This window comes from Phalacrocorax carbo, chromosome 8 (genome assembly GCF_963921805.1).
Source record: "Phalacrocorax carbo chromosome 8, bPhaCar2.1, whole genome shotgun sequence".
Taxonomy (NCBI): Eukaryota; Metazoa; Chordata; class Aves; order Suliformes; family Phalacrocoracidae; genus Phalacrocorax; species Phalacrocorax carbo.
Window position 1 is genome coordinate 2,026,167 of NC_087520.1, and position 17,210 is coordinate 2,043,376.

A 17,210-nucleotide genomic window follows, 5' to 3' on the forward strand; every position below is an offset into this window, starting at 1 on the left:
AGGTAGGAGGCACCTGAGGCGGCGGCGAGCGCGTCCCCCGCGGCCGCTCCCGCTGAGGTGATCGGGCCGCCCCGCCACGCCCCGCCGCCCCCGGCTGAGGGAGGGGAGCGGAGCGGAACCGGCACCTGTCTCCTCCCGCGGGGCGGCGCCGCGGGGGAAGGCACCGGCCCGGCCCCGCTGAGGGGAGGCGGGAGGCGGGAGGCCGGAGGCCCGTGGCCGGTCCCGGTCCCAGTCCCGGTCCCGCTTCGCTCGCCGCGCTCATGTCTCCCTCAGGTATCTGAGGAGACGCGCCTCAGTCATGTCACGGGTACACGAGCTCTTTGGAGGCTGCTCAGCCAAGGGGCCAACACTTCGCCGATTCACCCTGCCAACTTCCTAAAACAGTGGTTTTGGGATTTTGGTTTCGATAGCAAATAAGTGGGGTGGGTTTAGGGTGGAAATCGCTCTGCAAAATCAGGCCTCTGCTCTCTGGTGTTGCCTGGGAGCTGCGATTCTTCTGGGGTAGAGTCTCCTGCCTCAGAATAAGTCAGAAGATAGGTGGATGGGTCAGTGTTTGGAAATATACTGTGTGATACTGCATATGTAATCATACTCATTCTCTAGATGTCTTTTATCTACGTTGCACCTACAATGTACCTCTGTGTGTGTGCGTATCTATATAATTGATGAAATCTTTACAACATGCCTGTGTCTATTCACACCCACCTGGAGAAGAGAGAAGCTGTCTCTGCTCCCACAGCAATTACTTCTGCTTAAGCATTTAACGTTATTATTGTTCTCTGTTGGGGGGGGGGAGATATCCCAGACAAATGCCTTTCCCCAGGCGAAGGAGTAGGACTGAAGACCTCCTGGAGGGATGATGTTCAGCCTGCAAACTTGTTTTCTCCTCCGCTGAGTGTTGCAGCCGAGATCACTAAATCGATTCCTGAATGACTGAACAGTTTGTCTAGGAAAACAGCAAGAGAGACTGAGCATGGAATGAACGGAGTCAGTGTGCTGTGAAGACAGATAAAAGTAGCTGTCTGTACAAGGATGGATAAGGAACCAGAAAATAGCTTCTTTTGTGTTTTCACCATCTTAGAACTTGAATAAAATGGAGTATCAGCCTGTGCCAAAGTCTCCATTTTGAAGGCAATTTGAGGAGTGATGATCCCCATGCAGCGCATCTCTCTACCCTCTTGCTGATGCTGATCTCCCGTCTGCCTCTTCGCACCTTTACTGGTGGAGGAAGAGCCTCTGCCCACAGATTGCTCAGAGTCTTCCTTTGGCAGCCTTTCCCCTTCTCTCCATCGTTCTGCAAATCTCTGAAAAGCTATTTAATCTCTTGCTAACAAGCTGGCGCTGAGACAGTTCCTCAAAATCATTTTGCTGCTCTAAAGTTCTTTCACATAATAGTGTGTAATCTTCATGCTGCTTGTAGCAATTCAGTATTTCTACGTGAATCGCACACCTCTTATTACTGCCTTTTTACGTGGCATACTCAGCAACCTCGCTCTCTGCTGAGGCAGCCACTTGTGTCTAGTGTTCTACCGTATTAGCAATGCTTTCCAGCTTACGGCATCGCCGCAGTTCTGCCTGGCCTACCATAGAGAGCTAATAATGAGCATGCATCCAAGCATTAATTGCTATGCCTTGCTTTCAATGTTGATCTCTTTTCTTTACTAGAATTCATTGCGGGCATAAGAAAATCTCAGCAGTCCGTGATTTTTGCATTGCAAACTTCCAGCTGTACCCTAGGGTTATCGTTCATGTCTGCAAATGAGTGAGAGGAGGATGGAAAATAATTCAGAAGAATAGGCTCTTTTAAAAAACATTTTGTTACAAATGTTAAGGGAGGAGTTGCCGCTATTGCTTGAATTGGTTCAAGCACGGCAGGGTATGTCCTTGGGCTCGCTGCTACACTGAGGGTGTTTCTGCGGGCGCTGGCAGAGAGGTGCTGCGCTCCGTCCCTGCCTGCACAGGCGTCACCCCCTGTATCTGTGTGTCCTTTCAGACCCATGAGGGTGCCGGCAAATCCCACCTGTGTTATCCCCAGCCCAGCACCTCTCCTTCAGAGGGCTCTCCATGCACCAGGCCCCTGGGCAGGCTTGCTGCTCAGCACCCAGCGGGGCCACCCTTGGGTCGCTGAGGTCCCGTCACCTCTGGGGGCTTGCGTTGGGTCCAGGTCACGAAGGAGGGGTGTTACTGAGACTGTTCCCCACTGCAGGTCCTGACACTCCTCGTGGCCGCAGAGCAGAAGGGCACATCCCCAGGAGGTCGCAGAGGAGGAGAGAGGATGTCTACAAGTGTGCCTTGCACGATGCCACGTGTGAAGTGGGTTGCTCTCGTTTAACTGCCCTGACACAAGGAGCTCTTTCCCCAGGTAATTTTCCAGTGGTGCATCTGAGCCCGTCTCCCCGCATTCGCTTCATCCTTCGTGAGCCACCTGTGCCATGTGGTTGGCCCCCTTTTCACAGTCTCTCTGTCAGTGGGTGTTAGGTTAGTCCTATACTTTCTGTAATTAAGAAGAAAACAAAACTTCTGTCTAATCCTCCGAACCGTTTCCAGACCGCAGCACAGGGCACGTCCTGTTGCCAGCCTTCCCCTTTAATCTGTTGATGCCTTTTGGTTGCTCATCTTTCAGGCTGAGCACTAAGGACCAGGGGACCAGATCCCAGTGAGCTGCTCTTAGTTTCCTGAGCACTGGTCATATTCTGATCAGATTGTGCAGCAGAAATTAAGCTGTTTGAATTGATTTTATTAATATGGATAATGAAGGCCCGGAGCATTATGGGTATTATGCTCTACAGTCATCTGAAATTTCCAGCCTCAAAAAGCATGAGAAGTTTTGCCTTTCTTTCTGTGTCACCAAAAAGCTAGAAAGCAAGTACTTCTTGGGTTATTTACGGAATACTGTGGGCTGCTTCGTAGGAGATTTCAAGCCAACTGTCTTGATATTTTTAATTTACTGGCTGGGACAAAAACAATGTACAGAAACCCGTGATTAAAATAATTTACTACTACTTTTTTAAACACAAATAGTGCAGTTTGCTAGTTCTACATCACAAGCTGTAGAGAGCTGGCCTCTATTTTGAACTGTGTGACGGAGGAGTGTTATCTTTCCCGTGAAAAAGCTTCACAAACTTTCAACCTATCAACATTACGGTGTGGTGAACGGCACAGAGACCCTGGGCGTTTTGCCACCCCCTCAGGGGAGGAAGGTAAAGGTTGTATGATAAAAGGCATTTTCTCTGAAATGAGGATGGTTCAGCTGTAACTCAAGGACCTCAGTAAACAGTTTGGATGATGTTTCTCAACAGCAACCGTTCAAATGCAGTTTTCCACGTATCTCAGAGGTTTTATTTACTAAATACTGCTTGTTCCACACAGATGATGCAAGGACCCATCCCAAACATCCTCTGGTTTTCAGACGGTGCCTGCGGACCTGGTGGGATTCTAGCAGGATAACTCAAACCTGGCATGAGGTACAGTGTGGTAATACTGCCCTTTAATGCAAGGAGGCAGGGAAATTCGGGGTGTTTCCTGCTGTCCCACTTACATTCACAGGGACCACTCAGTGTGCACAGGGGGTACAGACCTACAGCTCCTGTTGACTTGTGTAGGAAAGACTTATAGGTCCCATATATTGTCAGTACAACCAGTGAAAGTTTAATAAGGTGGGTGGTGGTAGTGCTGCTAAAAGAGTAGCTATTTAACCATTTGAGTTCTAAAAATCCCCAGGAGGAGACATTGTGAGAAATGAATGGTTACCAATAAGCTGCTTCCTCCGGCCTGTGCTGAAACACATGAGGGCGTTCGGTTTACCTGCACCACCTGGATTTGAAGATCAAGGACTTTACTCAGCCCTGAAAGATGCAGCCATCTTCAGAAGGCCTTGGTCTTGCTACAGTATTCGCGTGGCAGGTCGGACGAGCACTTGCTTACTCTGGCTATGTGTGAAGTAAAAGGGGCTGTGACAGCTTTTATTTCTCTCCACTTTCGCTGCCTGTACCTAGGGTCACAACGGGAGGAAGTAAAGCAACTCCCACTGATCTCCCCACCATCAGAACTGTGGCACTGCAATGCCACCATCCATGCAGCGAGGGGCATTTTCCTTCCCCTCGCCAGGACAGAGAGGTCCTGGGGACACATTTGTGTCTCTCCAATCCTTTGTATTCTCTAAACCCAGCTCTTTACCTGTAGAAAATTCACAGCTCATCTAAATTCACTGTGGATTCAGCAGGTACAAATATTCCACAGAGCTGAAAAATCCTTGCAGGAGCATTCAGCACTGTAACATATGTTTAATTTCTGAGCCGTGAGGAATAATTTGCATAACAACTGATGCCTTAGCAGTTAAAGGAGCCACCAAATCCAATTCTCATCTCTTGAAGCAGTTTTTATGCACCTGAAGCTTTTGAAATTAGCAGGGTTTCTCTTGAAAGGGCATTAGAAATATTGTGCTTTTTGAAATAACAAGGTGTTTAAAAATAACTGCGAGCTTTTACACGGAGCTCTCCCATCACAGCGATATGCCCCATGCTGGTGGCAGCGCTGGTGGGCAAAGGGAGGGAGGACTCCAGCTGCAGCAGGTCCCGGCAGCACGGCTCAGTCAGAGCCAAGCGACACCAGTGTCATCCCTTGATCTGTTGCGATGCCTCAGAATTTCCTTTGCGCCGTGAATCTTTGCATCTGACCTGCAGCTCACAGAAACCAGCCGCTGCCTGGGAATCGGCTTTTGTGAGCCTTGCCTCGTTACATTCTGCACTTTATCAGCAGGGAAAAGAGCTCTTAATGAATCTAAGTCAATCACTCCTCCCAAAGCACCTGGCATGATGGCATTTAAGCGTGTGTTAAGTAAGAGTTTTACATTGTCTTAAATCAGGACTCCAAAGCTTGCCCATAAAGTAAAAAAAAGCCAAACCACCAAGTAATTCTTTAACTTTTTTATCTGTTTATTTTTGCTTCTTTGTGATACATAAAGGGGGCCTGGAAAGTTAACTCTGCTTCTATATAAACTGTTCTACTTGCATCTGTATACAGCCATACCAGGCTTTAGCTTCGCTGTTTTTGCTGAAGGACCCAGGGAGAACTGGAGAACCTTTGGGAATCGGCCAAAGAAACAAGAGGACAAAGCGAGCGTCTGGTCTGCACGAACATCTGAACGAAAGGTTCAGCGAGCTCGTACCGCCGCTGCGGGCAGAGGAGGCTCAGCTCGAGATGCCAAAGACCAGCAGGCCAGCTTTGCTCTCCCTGGCAGCTCTAGCACAAGGCAGCATTAACAGAGAGCTGTGGCTGTGAAAGGAAGAAGTTTGGGGGGCTTTCATCATTTTTGGTGACCTGAGAAAATAAAACAACAGGTGGTGTTCGGCATGGGCCTTTTAGAGGAATACAGCATTTTTACAACCTCTCATGAGCCAGGACTAATACATGGATTAGCAGAATTAATTTGGTCACAGGCAGTCCACTCAGGAAGGACAGCAAACTCATATTTCAAAAAGCATATTATTTAGGTAACACCTCTCAGAAAACACCTTGACATTGCTTCAAGGGAGAATACAGCCTCCTTCCTAACCCCTGATCCCTCTGAGCGCTTGCGTTTGATAACCCCTGCCCCCTCCCTTCAATTGCTTACATCTAATTCTCCTACCTTCTTTTATTTCTCCAGCATAAGCACATCCAGTGTTTATGCTGGATAAATTCTGGGATGAATAGTGCTTCCCAGAGGTCCTGCAGCACAATGCAGGTGGATCCCAAGGAGTCTTGGGAAGAACCGAAGATGTGGAGATGCAACCTGTGCTCCTGCACACCTGCTGTAACGTGGCAGCTCAGCACCCACTAGCACAGCGTGGTCTCATTTATTTATATTGCTGTGGGAGCGAGAGACCTTTGTTAAGATCACAAATAGCAGGTGAGGGAGAAGACAGAAGTTAATACAAAGTGCAGCCCACAGAGTATTGTAATGAATTGTAAGCTCTAGTTTAATTTGGTTGCTGAGGTTTAATTGTCTTTGAATACTTCAGTCCCGCATTAGGGCTCTCCTGGGACTGTGCTTTTGTGGGCGATGAATAAAAGGAACTGGGATGTTGGTATCTTTCCTTTTCCTTATCTTGCCAAAAAGTTGAAATTTGGCAAAGCTTTTGAAAAATAACTGGAAACAGGGCCTAAGCACAGTTGCTCCCTGTTTCCTAGTAATTGGGGTGGGGCTTGGAGCATTAGCTGTATCGCACTTAGGTGACGACTGTATTTGTGGCCCTCCTTGGTGCAGGATGCTGGAGGTGATCTAGGAGCACCTGAGTAGACAAGGAGGAGCCTCCTGGACAGGGCTGCTCCAGGTAAGCTCTCCCTCGTCCGTTCACTGGGCAGTGGTTACCTTGTGCAGTGAGATTAGCATCCCCCATCTAGCATCAATTAGGGAAGGTCAGGCTGTGAACTGGCTCTTGGAGGAAGATCTTTGCCAATGACAAAGATGGGAGAGCGGGTTCTGGCCCTACCTGAGGTGGGGAGCGGAGCATCGAGCCTCACCCCAGACTCAGACTTATCCTGATTCAGGAATTGCACAGTAACTGCTGCCATTTTGCTCAGATGGTACCTTTTCTCCGGCTCTCACGTGCAGTGAGTTGCAAGAGGGCTTGCTCACCTCTCTTTTGAACCTTGGGGGGTTCAGAATGATCCTTTCCCCACGCAGAGTCAGTGTTGTAGGGAGAAGGATTTGATCCCTTTGCCCAGACTCGGCTCTCTAACTGGAAGTATGCACTGCTTCAAGAGAGAGGATGAGGAGAAAAAAGGAGGATGCAGTGGCCGACAGAAAGACTGGGGAAAGCCTGAGACAAAACCAGGGCGACAGGCAGATTAGGGGCGTAGGTCTGGTCTAGTGACCCGGCTGCACAACCGAGAGAGCGCGTGGCTCTGACGAGCTGTTCCTCGAGAGGTGCACTGCAGCAGAGGGCACCAGAAAGCAAGAAAAACTTTGCTCTGTGCTAACAGCTTGTAAAATACTAATGTCTTTGTGGGTAATGAAGATGCTGGTTATGGGATTGGCTTTGTGTGGGAAGGAACGATGAAGAAAGACTCGACGGTCCTCTGTTGTGTACTTGACCTTGCCCATAACGCAGGCAGCGTGGCGATGGCCGTGAGCTCCCGGCACCCCGGCTCAAACCCGCACCGTGGCTTTGGTGTAAGTCCCGCGTGTGGCAGAGGCACTTCGGTGCAGGGGCACCGCTGCTGCGGTGCCGGAGGGCTTTCCAGAGCGCCGGGAGCCGCCGGCGATGGGGGCGATGGGTCTCTCGGTACCCGCGCGCGTCCCCCGGGTCCCGCAGGGGATGCTCCTGGTGCTCCTACAGCCAAACGCTCAGCTCCTCTGTGTCGTGGGGTGCCGTCCCCGGGCCCCCCTCGTCCCCGGGCCGCGCTCCGGTTCCCGCCCCGCCGCCCCCACCTGCAGCCGCCCCCAGCTCGCGGGGTGGGGGGCGGGCGAGGGGAGCACCGGGCCCTGCCCCGGGATGGAGCGGGCGGGCTTCGGGCCGCCCCCCCGCCCGTCGGTCTGTCGGCCGGTCCGTCGGCCGGCCGGGCGGTGCCTGCGGCGGGCGGGCGGCGCGGCGGAGGGGAGTTTCCAGGAAGTGGCCATATTGGATCCATTCAGCCGCATCCACCCGCGGCGGGGAGAGCCGCGCTCCCGCCGCCGGAGCCAGCCCCGGCCATGGCCGCCACCGACCTGGAGCGCTTCTCGGTGAGCACCGGCGCGGGGGCGGGCGGCCCTCGGGAGGATCGCTTGGGTTTTCTCCCGCGGGGGGACCCCAAAAAACCCGGTGTGGGGGGGGGGGAATGTGGGAATGTGGCCGCTGCCCCGTCCGCCCCCTGCGTGTCCGCGGCGTGGGGGGGGTCTCGGCGGCGGTGGGGGGTGTGTGTCGCCGGTGTCCGTGGCAGGACGCGGGGAGGTTCCTCGCGGGAAGGTGGTGCCCCGCGCCGTGGGATGGAGGGTACGGCGCTGCCGGAGGGCGCCGAGGCCCCGGTGCTTGGTCTGATGCTGAAACCGGTAACGAAACCTTTCGTGACACCCGCCCCCCCCCCCCCCCGGGTGTCCGGGGTGGTCACGGGGGGTGCCCGATAGCCCGGCGTCTGCGGGCATAACGGCCCCCGCAACGCGGGGCGGGAAGAAACGGGGTCAGACCTTCCTAAATAAGAATTGTTTACATACCGCTGGTATCCAAACACTGTGAAACAGCGAGTAACTTAACGGTGTGTATATAATTCCGTGGGAGACACGCTGATGCAAACCCGGGTAGAGCAAACCCTTGAGGCTAACTGGTCTCTGAGCCAATGTATGAAGAATGCTGTATGGCAAATATGGAGCGTGACCTGTCCACCGCCGCCTCTCTGCAGCTCACATGTTGTATAACTGCTATCGGAAGTCAATCTGGCGAAAATCTGTGTCGGCTTAAAACTATTCTTTGTCTAAGGCTCGAATTTTTTGTTGTTGTTGGAAGGCTGTTCCGATTAAATAGCTCGGTGATGCGTCTTGCAGCCTTTCGGAGCTAAAAATGTTTTTACCGCATTAAATAGCATAGCTCTCAAAAGTCAAAAGCGTCTGGCGTGATATTGCTAAATAACTGGGAGCAGCAGCGGTGGTTGCCTGAATTATAGGCATGCCGTTTGAGCACAAACAAGTCCCTGCTACTGTTTTCTCTGTAAACTCCTTTTTGCCAAGAATCTCAAACTCTGCTTCGTTTCTTTGAATCCTGGCCCAAAAGTTTCCAGCTCAAGAATGGATTTGCAAGACTGTAACTTGCTTAAAACTTGCATAAAGGAAAATTGATTGTGGGCTCTTATTTAAGAAAGCAAATGCTTCTAAACTCTGGGGAGAGGGGATTAAGGTGAAGCTTCAGCGGCAGGGAATGGAAACACCGTAACTCTCTCAACTGCAATTCTTTCTGCATTGGAATCGTTACATTTAACCTTAATTTGGTGTGCCTGCTGGTCCCTGTGCAGGTTTTCATAGGAGTTACGGGAGCTTAAAATACTGCCTAGGCTGGGAGAAAAATAAACTTAATCTTGCATTTTTTTTGGTGTGGGTACTTTAATGCTTGGTGTACTTGCTTTAATTCTCTGTCACTATTTTTTAAGAAAAGAAAGGGAGGGGGAAAAGTTGCTGAAGGTGCTCGGCTCTTGTTTGGGCACCAAAGTGAAATGGCTGGGCTCCAACGTGACTTTAGCGCCCAGCTCCGTTAGGAGAAAACCTGCTTGCTTCATGCAGGCAGCTAGAGTGGGAGTATAGGGATCTGCAGGCCCGGTAGATCTCCCTGCTGACCTCTGCATTTGGACTAGTTTGCTTTTCTCCTGGAAGCACGGATCCAGCAGAAGCGGGTGGGAGAGCAGCTTCTCATTTCCATCTGATGTAGGGCAGAGGGCTGTCCCAGCTGCTCTTTCCTTCATCCTCAGCGCATGTCTTGGCTCTGATGCCGTTCCTCCAGCAGTAGCATGGAAACCTCACGATTAAGGTGTTCCGAGTTGTTCTTTCTGCGAGGTTTACAGCTTTCTTGGTGCTGCTTTATATCACCGTGCCTCAGTTTCCACAGCATGAAGTCTGGGTGGGAATAGCTTGTTACTGCCAAGTAATGAATAAATTCATTATTTTTACCAGCTGTTTGTATCTGCAGTGGGAAGTAATGTTGAAAAAGCCTCTGAAGGAGGTTTTTGATATACAATAGGTCATGCTGTTCAGATCGGTGAAGCTATTTATAAGTGTCCAGCTGACACTGACATCCTGGAATGTAGTGACCCTTAGGTTTGGATAATGTGTTTTCAAACCTCCCCAGATGCATGCTTCCCTTGTGCAGTCCTCCAGAATGCCTCTGTCTCCAGCACAATAAAGTTCCCTTGAAGTGCTGCTGTTGGAAATGACCAACAAAAGCAAATGAAAGGAAGCTCGCCCATAGAAAGCTTGCCTCTAAGGCAGCAGAATCACACCAGCGGTGCTCAAGACCGCCTTTGTCTTTGTGAATGTAGTGTTTGTGAGAGATTGGCTTCAGCCCCTGGAGACTGAAGTTTTCTGCTGACCCGCCGTGAGAACGTGGCTCACCACTGCCGTGTTCAGGGCTTGGTCTGCAGGCATCGCTTCTGGATACCAGAGGCCTGTTGTCTTCGTTGCAGTTACCACCAGAGTGGAAAGAAAGCTGATGAAGCTTAGTTCAATTTTTAAATACTTAAATTTGTCGTCAAAGCTCAGAGCTTCTCCATTACCTGTTCTGGCCAGTGTTGAGCTAGCATGTGTGATGGCTGCGTGCTGGAGCAGACCCTGGAAATATTAGCGAGGATGTCTGTACGTTGAGCGGGAAACAGCCCAACCACCACACGCAAGCGGAAGCCAAAAAGTGTGTGAAATGCAGCAGGGAAATGCAGGAGCTCTGGAGGAAGCTAGAAAAGCTGGAAGGAGAAGTGACAGAGAAGCGGCTAGAGATGCGTAGGAGAATAAATGGGATGAGATGTGAGACTGTAAGACTGTTCTGCTTTTGAGAAGCTTTTTCAAACTCCCAAATCTGTTGCTTTATTTCTTTTTAAATTAAACCCATCAACCACCTGAAATGCTGCCGCTTGACTACCTGCATTAACCCATACCCATGGTCTGTCTGACCTGGAGGTGCGAAGGCGGTTGCTTGGGCTCTAAACTAAGCAACTGCACGCTCTCAGACACGTGTGTGAGGAGGAGCCGGTGTCCTCAGCCTTAAGGAAGGGCTAAGAATTTGATGTTATGCCATAGGTTTTGAATATGTCCTGGCTCATTGCTTTGTGTGCCTGCTGTGACTGTGTGTGTGGATGAGGGATTTGTGAACATCGACGCCCAGTGAAGAGAGTACTGGATGGATGCACGTAGCTGTGTGTGAGCTGTGGGTGTGGGACGGCTGTCTACACACAGTCCTGAGAAGGTGTCCCTTCATGTTAGTGATTGGTAGCTAGGCTTTTTCTGGTAGCTTTACTATAAATTAATGCCCCTTAGAAGATCTTGCCAGAAAAACCACCACCTTTTACTGAGGAACGTCCTTCCCAGCTGTGTGGGAGGAGAGGGACCTTTGAAGGGTGCCTGTTCCTTCCATAGCTGCCTGGGTTGCAATGAACTTCACGTGTTTCTGCTGTTGCTGTTTTCTTTAAGCTGGCGTTTTCTCTTATTGCCTGCACAGCCTAAACCCACCCCTCTGTGTGAGGGGGCCAGTGTTGTACCTGGGTCTGTGAAAGATGGGCATGAGGAGTGTGCGGAGAACAGCTCTGTGTACCATGGCTACGGTTGCCAGAAGACTTGTCACTCCAGGTCCCAACCGTAGGCTTACATTTTCTTTTAATCAAACTCTCAAGGAAAACGTTTCCGTGGCTCAATTCCAGTGGAAACTGGGGTTTGTTTGGATTCGGACATTCCCCCTGCCCTGTTCCTTGCCCAGCCAGCGGCACCATTTGGAAGTCCCAGGGTTAAATTTCCTTGTCTGTTTTTGTCGTTCAATTATTTTGCCTTTAGACTGGAAAAACTCAAGCGATCCCCCATGCAGCGTGGAACAGAAGTGACAGATTTTTCTCCAAGCTGGTAACGTGCACTAGGAAGCGAGCCCAGCGGGAGCAGTCCTTTCCCTCCCTGCCCTGGCCAGCTCTTCTGCCTGTAGTGGATGCTTTCTTGGGAAGGAGGGATGGGGAAAATGGTCTTCCACTGGAGGAGAGAAATCGGTGGTTGCTTCTCTGAGCCCCACAATCCTTCCCTGGAAGGCTCGCCTGTGCTCATACGGGAAGCCAGCTCTGACTGTTTCAACCTCAGGACCAATTAGCTCAACCATAGTCCATCGCAGTTAAACACTTATTTTGAATGTATGCGCTGAGAACAAATGTTTCCCAGAAAAAGACTCTTTTTTTTGTATATTTTTTTTTTTCTCTTCCCCATTGCGGTGCTGTTGCTGTCGGCGAATCTGGAGCCTCTCTTCCTCTCGCAGCAGAGATGCAACATGTTGTTCTGCGTGGGAGCTCCAGAGCTGCTCTTAACCACTCGTAATCGCAGCGAGTGCCGAGGCAGTGGGTGGAAGGACGTGAGCTGGCGAATGCTGAAGCCGTGTGTGCCCTCTGCATCGGCAAAACAAATGAAAGCCTGAAGAATAACTCTCTTTCAGGAGGCCGGCATGGTGTCAGGGCTCGTCGTCAGTGCTGTGGTGGCAGCTGTCAGCCGGTCTCCAGCGTTGCTGGAAGGCCAAAAGCTCCCTAAATATTATCTTCTGTAGCAGAATACCAGTGCTGTCACCAGCTGCGGGGAGAGACGCAGCCCTGTCTCCGAGTGCCCCCGCTGTCCCCAGTCCGGTCGTCCCAAGGCACCACCGTGCAAACGAAGTGCGGTGGCGACTGGGCTGTTTGTCTGTCTGCAGGAGCGATGGTTGTGCTTGTTTCCTTTCCTTCTCGTGCTCCTTTGGCTCGGAGGTTGGGAGGGGAAGAAATGGCATGATGCTGAATTGGCCTTTCCTGGGTTGTGCAACTAAGAGGAGCAATTTGGGAGGCCGTGGGACTGAGGGAGACACGCAGGGTGTGGGCACGCTGTTTCCACCCCGCCTGTGTAGGGGCACATCTACCTGATTTGATTATCCAGGATGTGTCCTGGGCACATTTCAGGCTGCAGATGGGGGAAGCTGCCCTGCTTGGTTCGGATTAGCTGGAACCCTTAGGAATAATGTTGTCCTGTCCCGTATTTGGGTTTTGATGAGGTGGGGCTGGTGCGTTTGTGCACAGCCTGCTTGTTTCTCCCCTTCCCCACATCTGTGTAGCTGCAGCGAGCTCTGGGTTTATACCTGAAGCTTTGCATTTGTATTCATGGGTCAGATGGGTAGGGGAGCCCATCTCGGCTCCCAGAGCAGCTCAAGTGAGGAGGGGGGGGGGGAAAAATCCTGAGGGTGCTGCTGCTTCTCAGTCCCAGCCATGTGCTTTCCTTCCAGAGCCTCTTCTCTGGCGTAAGCAGCCCTCCTCGTCTCTGACTTGTGACATTTCAATGCAAAAGATGGAGCTGACAGGGAATCCACACCCTCCAAAATGGGGTGACGGTGGAGATTTTCAGAGGGCTGGGGGATGACAGTGTCAGTGAGAACTGTGGGCTTCTCAGCTACACCCCTAGCCGCTGGGCTCGGCTTGCAGGCTGGCCAGGGCCCGTGGGGTCAGGGTTGTGGCGATGCCGCTTTGTTTAGAGGTTCAGATTCTTTCGTGAAGCCAAAAAGCGTCCGTCTCCCACACATGTGAAATTCCAGAGATGTCAGGCAGCCAGAGAGAGGTTCCCATGGAGCACCCTGCCTCAGGCCTCTTGCCTTCTCTGGCTCGCACAGCCTCAAAACCAGATTGTCGCAGGGAACTGCGGAGCGAGAGAGCCTGTGCTGGATTTCCATCGAGGGACTTGGGGTGCTCTCATCCCCTCCTTGCCGCTGCACGAGGTGCTGCGATGAGCCTGTGCCACCGCTGCATTACGTGTGCAAGGAAGCATGTGGGGAATGCATCCCGAGTCCTCCACAGGCAACGAGCGTTCGGCTGGTTCTTGCCGTAACAGAGAGGCAGGACACGTCCCTCAGCTTCTGCTTGGCTGAGTTCATGCCTGCCTGCAAAGGACTGTACAGGCATGCCTTCAGCTGTGGGCTGGCACGAAGCGTGTTCCCAGAGCTCGTGGTGTTCACGCTGGAAAATTGAACCTTCCCGCAGCAGCACCCAAGGTTGCTCAGGTCGGTCGCTGGGAGAGGAGACCGACCGTGCGGCGTTAAATAGCAGATATATCCCCGCAGGTGCCCGCTGTGCGCGGGGCAGCTCGGGTCAGGGGGATGTTGCAGACCCTGCTTCCAGCCAGTGGCTCCGGGCCTCGGATCCTAATCCAGACTGATCCTGGCTTTCAGCTCTGCCACAGTAAAAAGGTTGCCTGAAAAAGGGCTACCGGAGCCGGCCTCCCAGGAGCGCTCTCCTTCCCGTCTTCTGCAGCCACGGTGTTGCCGGCTCGTATTGGCGAATACAGGTTTATTCTGTAGTTTCACACAGCACGAATAGCTCTTTCAGCTCATCCTTTTGCTGTGCGCTTTTTTTCAGATAGAGGTTTTCTTTGGTTTTTCTGTTGTCTTCAGTTTTCAGATTAAAGGTATTCTGCGCTAATACACTTTGAGGCTTTCTGGAGGCACGTGTTAATAGGATATATGGCAGTCGGCTTATTAGCACGATGACTCTGGTTCAGCTCTTGGAGCCGAGTGGCTGTGGTATGCAAAGCTCCTCTTTCTGGGGTCCTCTCAGCGGTATCGCAAGGGCTCCTGTCCAGTAACTGCAGGCTCCAAGAAGCTCCAAGTTTATGGAAATGCTGTGAGGTGGTTGCATAAGGCAAGCTGGGAAAAAGAATGGAGAGGAGATCAAAACGCTTGGGTTCCCGTTATATCTCTGTTCCCTTGTCTAAAAATATACTGAATAATAGTATTTATTATAATTGGGCAATAAGTTCTGGAAATGTATGTGGGAATTAGCTATGTTTATTTTAAGTGGTAACTAAAACAAATGATCTTGGTGGCTGATATCCAGCATGGCTTGTTCGGCATGATGGGGGTCCAGATCCCTTTTTCCCCTCTTCAGCATTTCTTTTAAGCTCCCCCAAGCCTTTTCCTTGCCACTCTTTAGGGGAGTTTCTCTCTTGGCTTTGTCCCATGGCCATTTGTATTTGCCAGGTGTCTCCTCCTCTTCCTCGTGGTAGGATGGTGGGGAAGGGAAGAGGTCCTGCTGGTCAGATCAGTTGAGTGCAAGCTGGGAATGCATCTGCTGCCTCGGGTGAACTTGGGAAAGTCTCTTGCTAGATACGGTGATGAGATTAGTCTCTTGTCAGCGTTAGTTGTGAAATTCCATTAAATTAAAAGCCTCGGCGCCTTCTGAATAAATAATTTTGAAAATAAATGGAGCCTGGTGTGTTCTTATTTGTCTATATTTTGGGTTCTTTTTAAACAGACTGAAGGAAAAGTTATGTTTGTGTTTTGGACTTTGCTTTCTTAGTTTTGAATAGCTCATGGGGGGATGGAATTCTCAGGCTGACGAAAAGCTGAACTTTCTCATCCTTTAAGGTCATTTTGGAGGAAATGTCTCTCATTTTTGGTTCCATAGTTTTCTCTGTTTTAACCAACTCTCCTTATTCTCAAAGGCAACATTCATGTTTGTAAAACATTGTGTGCATAATGCCCGGCAAATCCTGTTTTGCTCCTTTGTAAACTCTCATCCAGGGCTTGTGATAGGGACAAAATGCATGTTTAATCCTTTCTTAATTAAGAAAGACCTCACAATTAATTAATTAGGCTTCATAAATGGTATAGGGAAATCACTAAATAACAGCTTAAGAAAAGGAAGCATGTGGGAATTTTGCTTTTAGTGTAAAAAGTCAGAGAGGAATCTAAGCCAGAAACAGTCAGTTTGTTTGCAGCAAATGAAAGCTGATGTTGCATTCACAGGTTGTGAATGTATCGTCTTGGATGTATGTTGTGTAAGAAAAGATGAGAAGCTTTACTCTCCCTTCAGACTTAGCTCTGAAAGTCAGCAAAACCTGATGTTTTAAGCCTGTGCCAGTTCATTTGGTTCTGTAGATGTGTGTAAGGTTTTTATTTTATGTTTTGTGGTTTAGTTTCGGTTGGGTTTATTTCTTTTTCCTTTTTTAACGGAGGAAAGGCTGCTGGGACTGAAGCAAAGCTGAAGGCAGTGCCTGCAGTTCAGCTGTTTGCCCTCAGATGTTAAAGTGAGCAGGCCGGGACAGAAGGGAACTGTGTCGAGCGCGCAGATCCTTGCTCCCAGCTTGCTGCTGGGAGCGCTTAGCGTCCGGCGTATTGCTGGGATGTCAGTACAAGGTGTGCCGCAGGAATGAAAACACCGCTTTGGCACGAGTAGCTTGGATACAGGAAAGCAGTTAAGGAGTTTGCCTAAGGAGTTCCTCCCTTAAAAGGAGCTTTGCTTTCTCACTTGAATCCCTGTCCACCTTGTTAGGGGTAGGTGACTACAGTGCATGTTCAGCACGCTGTATTTTTACAGGTGCGCAGCAGAGCGTTTTCTTCCCCGAGACTAGCCTGGGGCATACGGGACATTGCTAAACGTTAATACTGGGCTAAGTGATTTTTTAAAAAATTGTTGTTTTGCCAAGATGTTGAGCATTGCTCCCTGCAATGTGCTCGCTGGTCTCAGGGTTTATGAATAGCTCTTAAAAATGGGTCCAAAAGCTTTCAAGGAAGGCATCACTTTAGGCAACATAACCTCTAGTTAGTCCTAAAGGAGAGAACCTCAGCTTCTGAGTCTTCTCGCCTCTGTGCTGTAGGGTGGCTTTCATTTTTATTTGGCCTGTCTTGGTGGTGACTCCATATCTGGTTTCTTCAGTGATGTTATTGCCTGCCTGGAGCGCAGCTGGGAGCGGGGAGGGATATGAATAAAGGCTTGAGTGTCTGGGAAAATTCTTGGCATTCTTAACAGAGCGGTTTAAAGTGGGGCTGGGAATTGTGGGGGTTTTTTTTAGTATGAGGTTTTTAGTGGGGGAAACTGCGGTGTGGGCTGGGAGCTTGTGAGCGTGAAGCAACTGGAGGTGACTGGCTGAAATGGTGTTGTGCACGTGGAGGGATGGCTCAGACGTGGCTGTGCTCCGGCGTGCTGTGTGTTGGAAAAGAGAAGGAAGTAAAGGCTGCTGGGACTTTGCCCTGCTGTTGCTGGAGGGAAGAGCAGTGTTAGGCATCGCGGCGTTACAGTTTACAGTTGTTTAGGGATGCAGCAGTGAGAAGAACACTGCTGCTTTCCCTGCACGGTCAGGGTGGAGGCAGAGGTGCTCACGCCATCTGAGATGTGTCCAGTTTGGCCACGTACCACCAGCGCCGGAGCGAGAGGTAGCAGAGAAGCTGAAGCACAGCAGGTTGCTATTGTAAGACAAGTGGTAAATCAGCATAAACCCCACGTCTAAAATTATCTCTGTAGAGTTCGGGTTTTTTCTTCCTTTCTTTTTCCCTCAGCCTGTAATTAAGTGCTCCACAATGGGGATCTGGAATTTTGAGCACATGCTTCAGATTAACTGAAAACCTTCAGAGTTGCATGTGTGCTTGCACTTTGCAAATCTGCTCGAGATTAGGTGGCGGTTAGGTGTGACAGCCTGAGCCTAAGAGCTGCTGAGATCCCCACTGGCCAGCCTCAGCTGAAAGTGTGCATTCTTTCATCTCCAGCGCCAAAGGCACCCATGAGGTCACGCTTACTGCGCC

The 17,210-nt window shown here is 50.6% G+C and overlaps 1 protein-coding gene across 1 annotated transcript in view; it reads left to right on the forward strand.

Annotated features, from left to right (window-relative positions):
• Nucleotides 1-6,951: 6,951 nt before the first annotated feature.
• Nucleotides 6,952-17,210, forward strand: part of SEPTIN8 (septin 8) — a 37,514-nt gene continuing 27,255 nt past the window's right edge. Inside the window, exon 1 of the mRNA XM_064458268.1 lies at nucleotides 6,952-7,156. Coding sequence (XP_064314338.1) covers nucleotides 7,040-7,156 — 117 coding nt within the window. The 5' untranslated portion in view covers nucleotides 6,952-7,039. The remainder of the gene's footprint in view (nucleotides 7,157-17,210) is intronic.